At 47.4% G+C, this 15,658-nt stretch overlaps 1 protein-coding gene across 1 annotated transcript in view; it reads left to right on the top strand.

Annotated features, from left to right (window-relative positions):
- The window catches only part of LOC140731526 (unconventional myosin-Ic-like), a 92,417-nt gene that overhangs the window by 36,423 nt on the left and 40,336 nt on the right, over positions 1–15,658 (top strand). The window contains 5 exon segments of the mRNA XM_073052995.1: positions 2,035–2,154; positions 9,307–9,389; positions 12,324–12,429; positions 13,802–13,882; positions 15,412–15,503. Coding sequence (XP_072909096.1) covers positions 2,035–2,154; positions 9,307–9,389; positions 12,324–12,429; positions 13,802–13,882; positions 15,412–15,503 — 482 coding nt within the window.

Here is a 15,658-nt window from a genome sequence, read left to right as displayed (position 1 = left end):
TGAGAGTGTGAGAGCCAGGTGTCTGTGTGTGAGAGTGTGTGAAAGCCAGGTGTCTGTGTGTGAGCCAGGTGTCTGTGTGTGAGAGTGTGTGAGAGCCAGGTGTCTGTGTGTGTGTGAGAGAGAGTGTGAGAGGCAGGTGTCTGTGTGTGAGAGAGAGAGAGAGTGTGAGAGCCAGGTGTCTGTGTGTGTGTGTGTGAGAGTGTGAGAGCCAGGTGTCTGTGTGTGAGCCAGGTGTCTGTGTGTGTGTGAGAGAGAGTGTGAGCCAGGTGTCTGTGTGTGAGAGTGTGTGAGCCAGGTGTCTGTGTGTGAGAGAGTGTGAGCCAGGTGTCTGTGTGTGAGTGAGAGTGTGAGCCAGGTGTCTGTGTGTGAGTGAGAGTGTGAGCCAGGTGTCTGTGTGTGAGAGTGTGAGAGCCAGGTGTCTGTGTGTGAGAGAGTGTGAGCCAGGTGTCTGTGTGTGAGAGTGTGAGAGCCAGGTGTCTGTGTGTGAGAGAGTGTGAGCCAGGTGTCTGTGTGTGAGTGAGAGTGTGAGAGCCAGGTGTCTGTGTGTGTGTGAGAGTGTGAGAGCCAGGTGTCTGTGTGTGTGTGAGAGTGTGAGAGCCAGGTGTCTGTGTGTGTGTGAGAGTGTGAGAGCCAGGTGTCTGTGTGTGAGAGTGTGTGAGAGCCAGGTGTCTGTGTGTGAGAGAGTGTGAGCCAGGTGTCTGTGTGTGTGTGAGAGAGAGAGAGAGTGTGTGTGTGTGAGAGCCAGGTGTCTGTGTGTGTGAGAGAGAGAGAGAGAGAGAGAGTGTGTGAGCCAGGTGTCTGAGAGAGAGAGAGAGTGTGTGTGAGCCAGGTGTCTGAGTGAGAGAGAGAGAGAGAGAGAGTGTGAGCCAGGTGTCTGAGAGAGAGAGAGAGAGTGTGAGCCAGGTGTCTATGTGTGAGAGTGTGTGTGAGCCAGGTGTCTGTGTGTGAGTGTGTGTGTGAGCCAGGTGTCTTGTGTGTGAGAGTGTGTGTGAGCCAGGTGTCTATGCCTGGGTGAGAGTGTGTGTGAGCCAGGTGTCTGTGTGTGAGAGTGTGTGTGAGCCAGGTGTCTGTGTGTGTGTGAGAGAGAGTGTGTGTGAGCCAGGTGTCTGTGTGTGAGAGTGTGTGTGAGCCAGGTGTCTATGCCTGGGTGAGAGTGTGTGTGAGCCAGGTGTCTATGCCTGGGTGAGAGTGTGTGTGAGCCAGGTGTCTGTGTGTGAGAGTGTGTGTGAGCCAGGTGTCTATGCCTGGGTGAGAGTGTGTGTGAGCCAGGTGTCTGTGTGTGTGTGAGAGTGTGTGTGAGCCAGGTGTCTATGCCTGGGTGAGAGTGTGTGTGAGCCGGGTGTCTGTGTGTGTGAGAGTGTGTGTGAGCCAGGTGTCTGTGTGTGTGTGAGAGAGAGTGTGTGTGAGCCAGGTGTCTATGCCTGGGTGAGAGTGTGTGTGAGCCAGGTGTCTATGCCTGGGTGAGAGAGTGTGTGAGCCAGGTGTCTGTGCCTGGGTGAGAGTGTGTGTGAGCCAGGTGTCTATGCCTGGGTGAGAGTGTGTGTGAGCCAGGTGTCTGTGTGAGAGTGTGTGTGAGCCAGGTGTCTATGCCTGGGTGAGAGTGTGTGTGAGCCAGGTGTCTATGCCTGGGTGAGAGTGTGTGTGAGCCAGGTGTCTATGCCTGGGTGATACAAGAGGATCCAGGCCTCAGCCCCTGGACTGAGTGGCAGTGAGGTAACTGTGTTGTGGGCCCAGGCCCACACCAATTGGGTGGTTAAAGATGTGATTGGGTGGGACGTGGTGGGGGTGGAGGCTTGTCCCGGCCATTCAGGACATTCACTCAGAGTGCAGTCAGATTCAGATTCATTTGTTTGTTGCACGTACATGGAAACATACAATGAAATGCATCCGTGTATTACCAGCCAGCACATCCTCAGGAGACAGCCCGTGAGTCGAGGCAAAGCCTCCTACCCCAGGCAGGATATGAGCTGTAGCAGGGCAGCACAGGGCTGGTGTTTACTGGGGAATGCTCACTGTCTCCCTCTCCCTTCACAGCTGATCAGCCCGCTGAACGTCGAGCAGGCAGCCTACGCACGAGATGCTCTGGCAAAGGCGGTCTACGGACGGACCTTCTCTTGGCTGGTGAACAAGATCAACGAGTCCCTTGCTCACCAGGTAGGAGGAGGGAGTGAGCTCACTCACTCACTCACCCCACACTCACTCTGAAGCTCACTCCATCGATGTCCAGGTGACACTGGCTATGCACGGACAGATGCTGATACCGTCCCCATGAACACAACACTCAGAAGAATCTGACCACTGTCTACTCCAATTTATTAACAACCCCGTCTCCTTTTTCCTTGTCCTATACCTACCACGACACCTACCACTTCCCCTTCGTCCACCTTAGTGAAACGCATACAGTCATAGAACACTACAGCACAGAAACAGGCCCTTCTGGCCGTCTAGTTCATGTTTAGTCCCATTTACTTGCCCTCCGTACACCTCCCACCCATGTACCGATCTAAGTTTCTCTTAAAGGTTGAAATCAAACCCGCATCCACCACTTCCATTGGCAGCTCGTTCCACTCTCTGAGTGAAAAACCTTCCCCTCATGTTAACTGAAAAAGAGCGAAAGAGAGCTCTGACCGGCAACCAATCTGGACATTGGAGGTTTGAGAGGAGGGGACTTCACTCAAATTCACTGCCCACGTAGAAAAGCCAGCAGTGGGTCACTACAGTGAACAAGAGTGTTGACCACTGGCCTAGGGGGCCTGGGATTGATTAGCAAGAGCAGATTAAAGGAGGGCAGGGGCAAACGCAGTGGCCGTCGTCTGGGCGGGCAGAGTCTGAGCAGTGATCTTGAGGCTTTAGTTCTTCGAGGCTTCAGTCAGAGAAAACAAAGCGAAGAAAATCTCAGGTGAAGTCGTTCTCCTTCCCATCGTTGCACCTGCTCAGCGAGGACAGGAGAGATGGCAGGCAGGACAGTGCAGGATGTGGGAAGGCGGGAAGATCTCCAGTGTCTCTGACCACTACAGCTGTGAGCAGCGTATCCAGTTGCAGCTTTAACAATCTGCATTAAGGAGCTGGAGCTGGATCATTTGGGAGGCTGAGGGGGTGAGAGATAGGTCATATCGAGAGGTGGTTACACCCAAGGTGTAGGACACAGGAAACTGGGTGATAGTCAGGAAGGGGAAAGGGGTGAAAGAACCAATGCAGAGTACCCCAGTGGCCATCCACCTCAACAACAGGTATATCACTTCAGGGGGGTGACCTACCAGAGGAAAATCACAGTGGTCGGGTCTCTGACACTGAGTCTGCCTCTGTGACTCAGAAGGGAAGGGGGAGAAGAGGCACTCTGTGGTGATAGGGGATTTGTTAGTAATGGGAATGGACAGGAAGTTCAGTGGGCAAAAATGAGATTCCCAGATGGTATGTTGCCTCCCAGGTACCAGTGTCCGGGGTATCTTGAGTGGGAGGGTGAGCAGTCAGACGTCGTGGTCCATGTAGGTACCAATGAAGTGGATAGGATGAGTGACGAGGTTCTGCAGCGGAAGTTCAGGGAGTTAGGTGAAAAGTTAAAGGGCAGGATCACCAGGGTTGTGATCTCAGGATTGCTACCCATGCCAAGTGCTAGTGAGGTCAGACATAGGAAGATTATACAGTATAATATGTGACTAAGAGGTTGCTGTGGGAGGGAGGGCATAAGATTTTTGGATCACTGGGCTCCCTACCAGGAAAGGTGAGACCTGTACAGAAGGGTTGGTTTGCACCTGAACTGGAGGGGAGTAATATCCTAGCAGGAAGGTTTGTTAATTCTGCAGGATGGGGTTTAAACTAGAGTTACAGGGGGATGTGAACCAGAGTGCCAGAACAGTTAGTGAAGAGGTTGTAGAGGCAGATGTTAGTAAGACCTCAGACAAAGTTAGGAATCAAAATGTTGAGCGTGTTGTGTCCAGTGTCCTGAGCTGCGGATATTTCAATACAAGGAGTATCGTAGGAAAGGCAGATGATTGTGCTGAAAATGAGGTAGCTGGTTTACAAACAGAGGCAATGTGTAGTGAGGACGGGCTGTCGATAGAGCAAAATTACAAGCAACAGAATGAGCTGAAACACAAAAGGCAGACAGAATTGACCAGGGTGAACACAGGACTGAAGGTGTTATATCCGAATGCGCACAGCATAGGGAATAAGGTAGATGAACTGGTAGCACAGTTACAGACTGGCAGATATGAGCAGAAGCAGGTTTATCATCACCGGCATGCGTCGTGAAATTTGTTAACTTAGCAGCAGCAGTTCAATGCAATACATAATATAGAAGAAGAAAAAAAATAATAGTAATAAATAAATAAGTAAATCATTTACAGTATACGCATATTGAATAGATTAAAAACCATACAATAAATCATGCTACAATAAGTGTATGGGACACTGGAAAAAATGTTGAATTTCCCCATGGGGATAAATAAAGTATCTATCTATCTAAAACAGAAATAATATATATTTAAAAAGTGAAGTAGTGTCTAAGGATTCCGTGTCCATTTAGGAATCGGATGGCAGAGGGGAAGAAGCTGTTCCTGAATCACTGAGTGTGTGCCTTCAGGCTTCTGTATCTCCTACCTGATGGTAACAGTGAGAAAAGGGCATGCCCTGGGTGCTGGAGGTCCTTAATAATGGACGCTGCCTTTCTGAGACACCGCTCCTTGAAGATGTCTTGGGTACTTTGTAGGCTGTGTACCCAGGATGGAGCTGATTAAATTTACGACCCTCTGCAGTTTCTTTCAGTCCTGTGCAGTAGCCCCTCCATACCAGACAGTGATGCAGCCTGTCAGAATGCTCTCCACGGAACATCTATAGAAGTTTTTGAGTGAATTTATTTACATACAAAATCTCTTCAAACTTCTAATGAAATATAGTCACTGTCTTGCCTTCTTTATAACTGCATTGATACATTGGGACCAGGTTAGGTCCTAAGAGATCTTATCACCCAGGAACTTGAAACTGCTCAATCTCTCCACTTCTGATCCCTCTATGAGGATTGGTATGTGTTCCTCCGTTTTACCCTTCCTGAAGTCCACTATCAGCTCTTTTGTCACTGACGCAAAGTGCAAGGCTGTTGCTGCACTGGTTGGCATATCTCACTCCTGTACGCCCTCTCGTCTCCATCTGAGATTCTACCAACAATGGTTGTATCATCAGCAGATTTACAGATGGTATTTGAGCTATGCCTAGCCACACAGTCATATGTATATAGAGAGTAGAGCAGTGGGCTAAGCACACACCCCTGTGGTGCGCCAGTGTTGACTGTCAGCAAGGAGGATATGTTATCACCAATCTGCACAGATAGTGGTCTTCCAGTTAGGAAGTTGAAAATTCAATTGCAGAGGGAGGTACAGAGACCCAGGTTCTGCAACTTCTCAATCAGGATTGTGGGAATGATGGTATTGAATGCTGAGCTGTAGTCGATGAACAGCATCCTGACGTAGGTGTTTGTGTTGTCCAGGTGGTCTAAAGCCGTGTGGAGAGCCATTGAGATTGCATCTGCCATTGACCTATTGTGGTGATAGGCAAATTGCAATGGGTCCAGGTCACCTCACGTAGTCTGTACACACCAGCTGTGTGGTGAAAAAGGCACAACAGCACCTCTTTCACCTCAGACAGTTGAAGTTTGGTATGGGCCCCCAAATCCTAAGAACTTTCCACAGGGGCACAATTGAGAGCATCCTGACTGGCTGCATCACTGCCTGGTATGGGAACTGTACCTCCCTCAATCGCAGGGCTCTGCAGAGAGTGGTATGGACAGCCCAGCGCATCTGTAGCGTGAACTTCCCATGATTCAGGACATTTACAAGGACAGGTGTGTAAAAATCATTTGTGTAGGATCATTGGAGACCCAAGCCATCCCAACCACAATCTATTCCAGCTGCTACATCTGGGAAGAGGTACTGCAGCATAAAAACCGGGATTAACAGGCTCCGGGACAGCTTCTTCCACTAGGCCATCAGACTGATGAACACGCTGACATGAGTGTATTCTATAATACATTGATTGTTCTATTTATTATAAATTACTATGATTGCACATTTAGATGGAGACGTAATGTAAAGATTTTTACTCCTCACATAAGTGAAGGATGTAAGAAATAAAGTCAATTCAAATCGCTTTTTAGAGCAGCTCGTGGTTGAGCCCACTGGAGAATCAGCTATTCTGGAGAAACAGATTAACATAGCAAACATTGATTAACATGGACAGCTGGAAAACAATGCTGGAGAAGTAGTAATGGGGGACAACAAAATGGCAGATAAACTGAATAATTATTTTACATTAGTCTTCACTGTGGAAGACACCAGCTGTTTGGTGGAAGTTTTAGGTGTTGGGGATCATGAAGTGTGTGAAGTTACCATTACTAGGAAGAAGGTTCCTGGAAAACTGAAAGGTCTGAAGGTAGATAAATCACCTGGACCAGATGGTGTACACCCCAGGGTTCTGAAAGAGGTGGCTGAAGAGATCTTGGAGGCATTAGTAATGGTCTTTTAAGAGTCAGTAGATTCTGGAATGGTTCTAGAAGACTGGAAGATTATAGATGTCATTCCACTCTTCAAGAACGGAGCGAGATAGAAGAAAGGAAATAATAGGCCAGTTAGTTTGACCTCAGTGGTTGGGAAGATGTTGGAGTCGATTGTTAAGGATGTATTTTCGGGATACTTGGAGGCACATGATAAAATAGTCAATAGTCAGTATGGTTTCCTCCAAAGAAAATCTTGTCTGACAAATCTGTTGGAATTCTTTGAAGAAATGACAAGAAGGATAGACAAAGGAGAATCAGTTGATGTTGTGTACTGGGATATCACACACAAGGCTGCTTGACAAGCTACGAGCCCATGGTATTACAGGAAAGAGTCTAGTTTGGATAAAGCAGTAGCTGATTGGCAGGAAGCAGAGTGGGGATAAAGGGATACTTTTCTAGTTGGTTGCTAGTGACTAGTGGTGTTCCATAGGGGTCTGTGTTGGGACCAATTCTTTTTGCATTATATGTCAATGATTTGGATGATGGAATTGATGTCTGTGTTACAAAGTTTGCAGACAGAATAAAGATGGGTGGAGGAAGTAGGCTATAGAAGAACTTAGATTAGGAGAATAGGAAAAGAAATGGCAGATGGAATACAGTGTTGGGAAGAATATGGTCATGAACTTTGGTAGAAGAAATGAAAGGGTTGACTTTTTTAGATGGAGAGAAAATACAAAAAAAAACTGAGGCGCAAAGGGACTTGGGAGTCCTTGTGCAGATTTGCTAAAGATTAATTTGCGGGTCGAGTCTGTGGTGAGGAAGGCTATTATTCCCTCCATAGATGCTGCCTGACCTGCTGAGTTCCTCCTGCTTTTTGTGTACGTTGCTAGGGATTTTAAGGAGATTTGAAGGGTGAGTTTTGCACGCAGAAGGTAGTGTTAGTACAAAAGAAGGTACCAGAGGAGGTGATGAAGTCAGATCTAATAATGATTATTATAAGGACAAGGATAGGAGAGATGTAAGGGATATGGTCTGTTGTGGGCAAATAGGTTTGGTGTAGAGAGCCATTAGAGATGGCATGGAAGAGGTGGGATTAAAGTATTGCTCAAGATGTTGGTGAGGCTGAATTTGGAGTATTGTGTCCAGTTCTGGTCACTTACCAACAGAAAATATGTCAATAAGATTGAAAGAATATGGAGAAAATTTACAAGGATGTAGCTGGGACACAATGACCTGAATTATATGGAAAGATTGAATAGGTTAGGTCTTTATTCCCCACAGGAGAATAAGGGGAAATTTGATAGAGGTATTCAAAATAATGAGGGGTACAGATAGGGTAAATGCAAGCAGGCATTGAGGTTGTGTGAAACTAAAACAAGAGGTGAAAGGTGAAATATTAATGGGAACATGAGGGGAAATTTCTTCACTCAGAGGGTGGTGAGAGTGGAACGAGCCACGAGTTCATGTGGTGGATAAGGTTCGATTTCAACATTTAAGAGAAATCTGGTCTGGGTGCAGGTTGATGGGACTAGGCAAAATAACAATTCAGTATATACTAGATGGGCTGAAAGGCCTGTTTCTGTGCTGTAGTATCCATGACTCTATGACCTATTTCTTTATTACCTGTTTCAATGATTATCTCACTCATTGGGACCAGTGTTTACCAGAGGAACTGATGTCAGGTGTAGGAATATTTACATTATTTGCAGTCTTGCTCTCAAGCTTCATCTTCTCCATGGCAATATTTTGGGTCAGTCTTTACTGGTTTCAATACGTCCCAATTCTGTGGGCTCCTGTTACTCTCTACTGTAACTCTCTACCATTGCTTCCGTTACTCTCTACCATTACTCCCATTACACTCTACTGTTACTCCAGCTACTCTCTACCATTACTCCTGTTACTCTCTACCATTACCCCGTTACTCTCATCCATTATTCCTGTTACCCTCCCATTATTCCTGTTACCCTCCCATTATTCCTGTTACCCTCCCATTATTCCTGTTACCCTCCCATTATTCCTGTTACCCTCCCATTACTCCTGTTACTCTCCCATTACTCCTATTACTCTCTACAGTTACTCCTGTTACTCTCTGCCATTACTCCCGTTACTCTCCACAGTTACTCCTGTTATTCTTCTGTTTCTCTGTCCTCTTCTGGAGTCAGCTCAGACAAGTGGACTCTTATCCCAAAACATTCCTTCCAAAGCACAATGTACCATGTAGGGATTTCAGAAAATTCAACCACTGTCTTTAACCTATCTCCCCAGTCCTTTGTAATTGCCTTTAATAAAGGTCACTGATTTCAGTCCCATGCTGGAGTGCTTGGGTACGTTCCCTGGGTCAAAGAAGGGAACTGGATCACAGGGTATTAAAGAAAACATCCAGCCAGTGGTGGAAGACAAGGACACGTGGTGGGCTGAAAGTGCTTGAGCCTCAGGGACAGACATTCTGACCACCGACAGAAGTGGGTGAACAGGAGAATGTGTGGTGTAACCTTGGGGAACTTTGGCACAGGACAGGTTGGTAGGGCCCATTTCGAGGACAGGGATATCTGAACACAGGAAATTTTGCAGATGCTGGAAATCTTGACCAACACACACAAAGTGCTGGAGGAACTCAGCAGGTAAGCCAGCATCCATGGAGAGGAATAAACAGCTGATGTTTCGGGCCGAGTCCTGATGAAGGGTTTTGGCCTGAAACATCGACTGTTTACTCCTCTCCACAGGTGCCTGGCTTGCTGAGTTCCTCCTGCACTTTGTGTGTCTTGCTCTGCCTGTCTTTGGGAGGTAGGTGGTAACTCCACTCTCTTTGTCACCTACAGGACTCCACATACACAGAGAACTACCGACCCAACGTTATCGGACTGCTGGACATCTACGGGTTTGAAGTGTTTCAGCACAACAGGTAGGTGGATACCAACCTCCACAGAGATCCATCACTGCTCTTGTCTGTCCGTTCTAATTCTAACCCTGAAGAGATACCTCCACAGAGCTCAGTCACTGCTCTTCCATTGTTCCATTCTAACCCTGCCCGCATCTCCCTGAAGCAGTGCTATCAGTAAACTAGAACATAGTATAGCACAGTACAGACCCTTGGTCCCACAATCTGACAACCTTTTAATCTACTCTAAGATCAATCTTACCCTTCCCTCCCACATAACCCTCCACTTTTCTTTCATCCATGTGCCACTCTAAGTCTCTTAATTGTTCCTAATGTATCTGCCTCTACCACATCCCTGGCAGCATGAACAACTACCTCTGACATTCCCCTTATCCAGTGCCTGTAAAAAGTATTCACCCCTCTTTGCCAGTTTTGCAGTTTTACTGTTTCACAACATTGAATCACAGTGGATTTAATTTGGCTTTCTTTGACACTGACCAACAGTAAAAGACTCATTTTGTGTCAAAGTGAAAACAGATCTCTACAAAGTGATCTAAATTAATTACAAATATAAAACACAAAATAATTGATTACATAAGCATTCACTCCCCTTAATATGACACAACAAATCATCACTAGTACACACAATTGGTTTTAGAAGTCACATAATTAGTTAAGGTGTCCTAGCTATATATAAACCTACATGCAGTCAAGATGTTTCAATCGATTGTAGTAAAAATACACCTGTATCTGGAAAGTCCAACTGCTGGAGAGTCAGTATCCTGGCAAAAACTACACCGTGAAGACAAAAGAACACTCTAAGCAACTCTGTGAAGAGGTTATTGAAAAGCACAAGTCAGGAGATGGATGCAAGAACACTTCCAAGTCACTGAGTACAGTTAAATCAATCATCAAGAAATGGGAAGAATACGGCACAGCAGGACGTTCTCAAAACCTGAGTGACCGTGCAAGAAGGGGTTTAGTGAGCGAGGCCACCAAGAGACCCGTGACACTCTGGAACAGTTACAAGTCTCAATGGGTGAGCGGGGAGAGACTGCACAAACAACAACCGTTGCCCGGGTGCTTCACCAGTCACAACTTTATGGGAGAGCGGCAAAGAGAAAGCCACTGTTGAAAGAAATATGCTGTGGGGATGCTTCACTGCAGCAGGCCCTGGAAGGCTTGTGAAGGTAGAGGGTAAAATGAATGCAGCAAAATACAGGGAAATCCTGGAGGAAAACCTGATGCAGTCTGCAAGAGAACTGTGACTTGGGAGATTTGTTTTCCATCAAGATAATGCCAAGCATAAAGCCAAAACTTCACAGGAATGGCCTAAAAACAGCAAAGTTAATGTCCTGGAGTGGCCAAGTCAGAGTCCAGTCCTCAATCCAATTGAGAATTTGTGTCTGGATTTGAAAAGGGCTGTTCACTCGTGATCCCCATGCAATCTGACAGAGCTCGAGCAGTTTTGTAAAGAATGGGGAAAAATAGCAGTGTCCAGATGTGCAAAGCTGATAGGGACCTATCCACACGGACTCAAGGCCGTAATCACTGCCAAAGGTGCATCTACTAAATACTGGTTTGAAGGGTGTGAATAATTATGCAATCAATGTTTACAAAACATTGTTTTGAGTTTAATAATTGTTATAAATTTAGACCAATTTGTAGAAATTTGTTTTCACTTTGACATGAAGGAGTCTTTTCTGTTGGATCAGTGTCAGAAAAAGCAAAATTAAATCCACTGTGATTCAATGTTGTAAAACAATAAAACATGATTACTTCTGGGGCAGAGGGTGGGTGAATACATTATACACCTTAAAAATATTCTGCTTTGTATTAACCATTTCTGCCCTGGGGAAAAAGGAGCTGGCCGTCCACTTGATTGTTGCTTCTTATCATCTTTTACTGAACACAAGTGTTGTCTACCCTGGGCTGTATAGAGCTGAAATATTACCTCACGGCACTTGAACCCAATCCCCCGATTAATGAAGGCTAACACTAAAAATGCCTTTTAATCTGTATACGGAGCACTCTGACCCTGGGTCAGTGATAGACTGCAGTCACCTGACCTCTGACCCAGTCCTGGGGTCACTCTCTGACCTCTGACCCATGCCTTCTCCCTGGTCCTGTGATCTAGCTAAACCCCCTAACCCCCATCCCCCACAGTCAGTCAAAACTCTCAGGGTCTTCTTGCTGGAGACTCTTGAGAGGTTTGACTGACTTTATTGGGTGGGGGGGGTTAGGTGGATATTATGGATCTGAGGGGTTGCCATTGCAGAAAGAGGGTCATGGAATGGGAGCCGGGAGTGTCTGAGGGGAACTGGAACAGGATGGGGTGGGGTTCTGCAGCAGCGTGGAGTTGAGGGCATGGATGTGCCTTCTGGCTGTATCTTAGCCCCATCCTCTTCATCTCTGGTCATCCAGTAAAGAGGGGGCGGGGAGGGAGGTAGCTGTCCTAGTTAGTCTGCAAACTAAGATAGCTATTTGTGGCTCCTGGAGGCAGGCAGCTTGGGCTGACTGCCTGGCAATATTCTGCAGGTATGTCTGTGCCCAGCAAAAGAACATATGGCATCCATGGGTAACAGAGAGATACTTTGGGCACCGTGAGGAGTAAATGCCATCTTCAGTGTGGATGGGAATGTGTGAATCATGATTTCTGATTTTTGTTTGTAATGTAATTGTATTCTCATATTGCAGTGGCTATTAAATGTATTTTTATGAAAAGGAAAGGATATGTAGAGGTCAGCGAGTGAGCTGCCCACACCAGTGTGGGTCAGGCACAGGGTCAATACAGGGCATGTTCTCCAGCGGTTGGGGGGTCAGAGCTGGAAACTTCAGGACTACCCTCCCCCGCCAAACAGCTGACAAACCACAGGCCGGGAGTGGAGGAGTTGGATTGGGGGGTTCAGTGTGCCATTACTGTGTCTCTCTGCTCAGCAAGCCTGTCTCTCTCCACAGCTTCGAGCAGTTCTGCATCAATTACTGCAACGAGAAACTGCAGCAACTTTTCATTGAACTGACGCTCAAGTCTGAGCAGGAGGAGTATGAGTCGGAGGGAATCGCGGTGAGTCACGGGCAGGCTGCCCTCGGCAACTCTGCACCGGCTGCCACTGATGCATGGCCCGGGGCAAATGGGAGCAGGACAGGATACATCCCTACCCCATCCTCAATATCCCTCGAACTCTTCCTTGCTCTCCCTCTGCACCCCCCGAATGTCTGTATCTCCCCCAAGCCCTCTTCAGCCTTCATGTTCTCCTTTCTCCTCAAACTGCCTGCATCTCTAGTTGTCCCCTTGCTGTGCACCGTCCCCCATTCTCCTACTCAGCATGTGCTCCTCTCTCTCCCCACCTCCATTTTCCCCATCCCTCCCTCTCCTTGGCTCCACCTCCCCCTTTCTTCCATCCTGTCTCCTCGTCCTCCACTCTCTCCCCCCTTCCCCCTTCACTCTCTTCATCTCCAACACTCTCCCTATCTCCATCCCCCCACTCTCTCATCCATTGCATTTTCTCACCCCCTTCCCCCTCCACTTTCTCCCCCACGCTTCCTCATGTTCTTCCCTCTCCCACCCTGGTATGTGGGACCTTGCATCAGAACTCAAGGGCAAGATCTGATCAAGGGGTGTAAAATGACGAAGAGTTTGATATTGTCAAGGGGGAGCAGTTTCTGGATGGAAGGAATGGGGGAGGACCAGCATTATCATCTCTGACATAGGTTGTAAAAGGGAGAGCAAAATACTGAGGTAGTGTTCACGGGTTTATTATCCATTGGAGGGGAAGAAGATGTTCCTGAAAGATTGGGTGTGTGTCGTCAGGCTCCTGTAGCTCCTCCTTGACAGCAGTAATGAAAAGAGGCATGTCCTGAATGGTGAGGGGCCTTAACGATAGGTGCTGCCTTTTTGAGGCATCGCCCTATGAAGGTGTTCTCAATGCTGGGGAGGCTGGTGCCCATGGTGGAGCTGGCTGAGTTCACAATTCTTTGCAGCTTTTTTCGATCCTGTGCAGTGGCCACTCCGTACCAGATGGGATGCAGCCAGTTAGAATGCTCTCCACCACACATCTGTAGAACTTTTCCAGAGTCTTTGGTGACAAACCGAATCTCCTGAAACTTCGAATGAAATATATCCACTGTTGTGATTTCTTCGTAATTGCATCGATATGTTGGACCCAGGTCAGATCCCCAGAGATGTTGACACCCAGGGTCTAGAAGCTGCTCACCCTTTCCACTGCTGATCCCTCAATGAGGATCAGTGTGTGTTCCCTCGACTTCCCCTCCTTGAAGTTCACAATCAGTTCCTTGGTCTTGTTATTGCAACATCACTCACCCAGTCAGCGTCTCACTCCTGTGTGCTGCTGACTTGTGGTCTCTGGGGGTGGGGTGAAGGTGTTGGCACGTGAGGGGTCCGGTTCCTGTTTAATCCCTCGGTGTGTGTTTTACAGTGGGAACCCGTTCCGTACTTTAACAACAAAATCATTTGTGACCTGGTGGAGGAGAAGCATAAAGGGATCATCTCCATCATGGTGAGCACTGACAGACCTCGCGCATCATAAGACCACCATACATAGGATCTAGGCCATTCAACCCATCGAGTCTGCTCCACCGTTCCATCATGGCTGATTTATTCTCCTGCCTTATCCCTGTAACCTTTGACAACCTCACTAATCAAGAAGCTATCAACCTCTGTTTTAAATGTACCCAATGGCTTGACCTCCACAGCTGTCTGTGGCAATGAAATCCCACAGCTTCACCACCCTCTGGCTAAAGAAATATGTCCTCTCTGTTCTGAATGGACATCCCCCTATTTTGAGGTTGTGCCCTCTGGTCCTAGACTCCCCCCCCCCCCCCCACTATAGGAAACTTCTTCTCCACATCTACTCTATTTAGGCCTTCCCCGTCTTTCTTCTAAACCCCAGCATGTACAGGCCCAGAGCCATCAAATGCTCCTCGTATGTAAACACTTTCATTCCTGGGAGCCTTCTCTGGACCCTCTCCAATGCCAGCACATCTTTTAGATAAGGGACCCAAAACTGCTCACAATACTGAAGTGCGGTCTGAACAATAGACAGTAGGTGCAGGAGTAGGCCATTCGGCCCTTCTAGCCAGCACTGCCATTCACTGTGATCATGGTTGATCATACACAATCAGTACCCCGTTCCTGCCCTCTCCCCATATCCCTTGACCCCGCTATCTATAAGAGCTCTATCTAACTCTCTCTTGAATGCATCCAGAGACTTGGCCTCCACTGCCTTCTGGGGCAGAGCATTCCACATATCCACCACTCTCTGGGTGAAAAAGTTTTTCCACATCTCTGCTCTAAATGGCCTACCCCTTATTCTTAAACTGTGGCCTCTGGTTCTGGACTCACCCATCAGCGGGAACATGCTTCCTGCCTCCAGTGTGTCCAATCCCTTAATAATCTTATACGTTTCAATCAGATCCCCTTTCATCCTTCTAAATTCCAGTGTATACAAGTCCAGTCGCTCCAATCTACCATGGGTTCTTATCTTGTTTGGCAGCCTCATGTGCAGCACCTTGTCAAAGGCATTTCGGAAATCTAAATACACAACATTACCTTTGTCTATCCTGCTTGTTACTACCATGAAGAATTCCAACTGATTTGTTGGGCAAGATTACCCCCTAAAAGAACCATGCTGACCTTGGCTGACTTTATCATGTCCCCCAAAACCTCATCCTCAGTAATACATTTGTAGCATCTTTTCAACTACTGAATCAGGCTAACTGGCCTATCATTTCCTTTCTTCTGCCTCCCTCATTTCTTAAAAGATGCAGTGATATTTTCAGTTTTCCAGTATTCTGGAATTACTGCTGTGTCTGCACGGTCAGCCCTCAATGTAACCCACCCCTCCCATCCTCCTGCACTGGTTACAGACCCACCCCTCCCTCACTTGCTGACTGACCGTTCCATCTCCTCCATCTTGCCTTCCCGACACACCGACTGACCTTCAGCCTCACCTCATCGAGACTCATCCGCAAGACCCTCTGTGTGGAATCTTGCTGTGCATTGACTGCCGTCTGATCTTGTTCCCAGGACGAGGAGTGTTTAAGACCTGGTGATGCAACTGATCTGACCTTCCTGGAGAAGCTGGAGGAGACAGTGGGATCCCACCCTCACTTCACAACGTGAGTAGCTGTTTGCTACCCCCCCATGTTCACCCTTCAGCATATGAGGTGAACTGGCCCCATCCTCCTCTCTACCACCTCTATGTACAGCTGTACGCACTGATCCGTGTGGGTATCTCACAGGCAAAGCCATCCCACCACATGCAGCAAATGAA

The sequence above is a fragment of the Hemitrygon akajei genome, chromosome 8 (assembly GCF_048418815.1).
Source record: "Hemitrygon akajei chromosome 8, sHemAka1.3, whole genome shotgun sequence".
In the NCBI taxonomy this organism is placed as follows: Eukaryota; Metazoa; Chordata; class Chondrichthyes; order Myliobatiformes; family Dasyatidae; genus Hemitrygon; species Hemitrygon akajei.
This window is presented reverse-complemented; position numbering and strand designations above follow the sequence as displayed.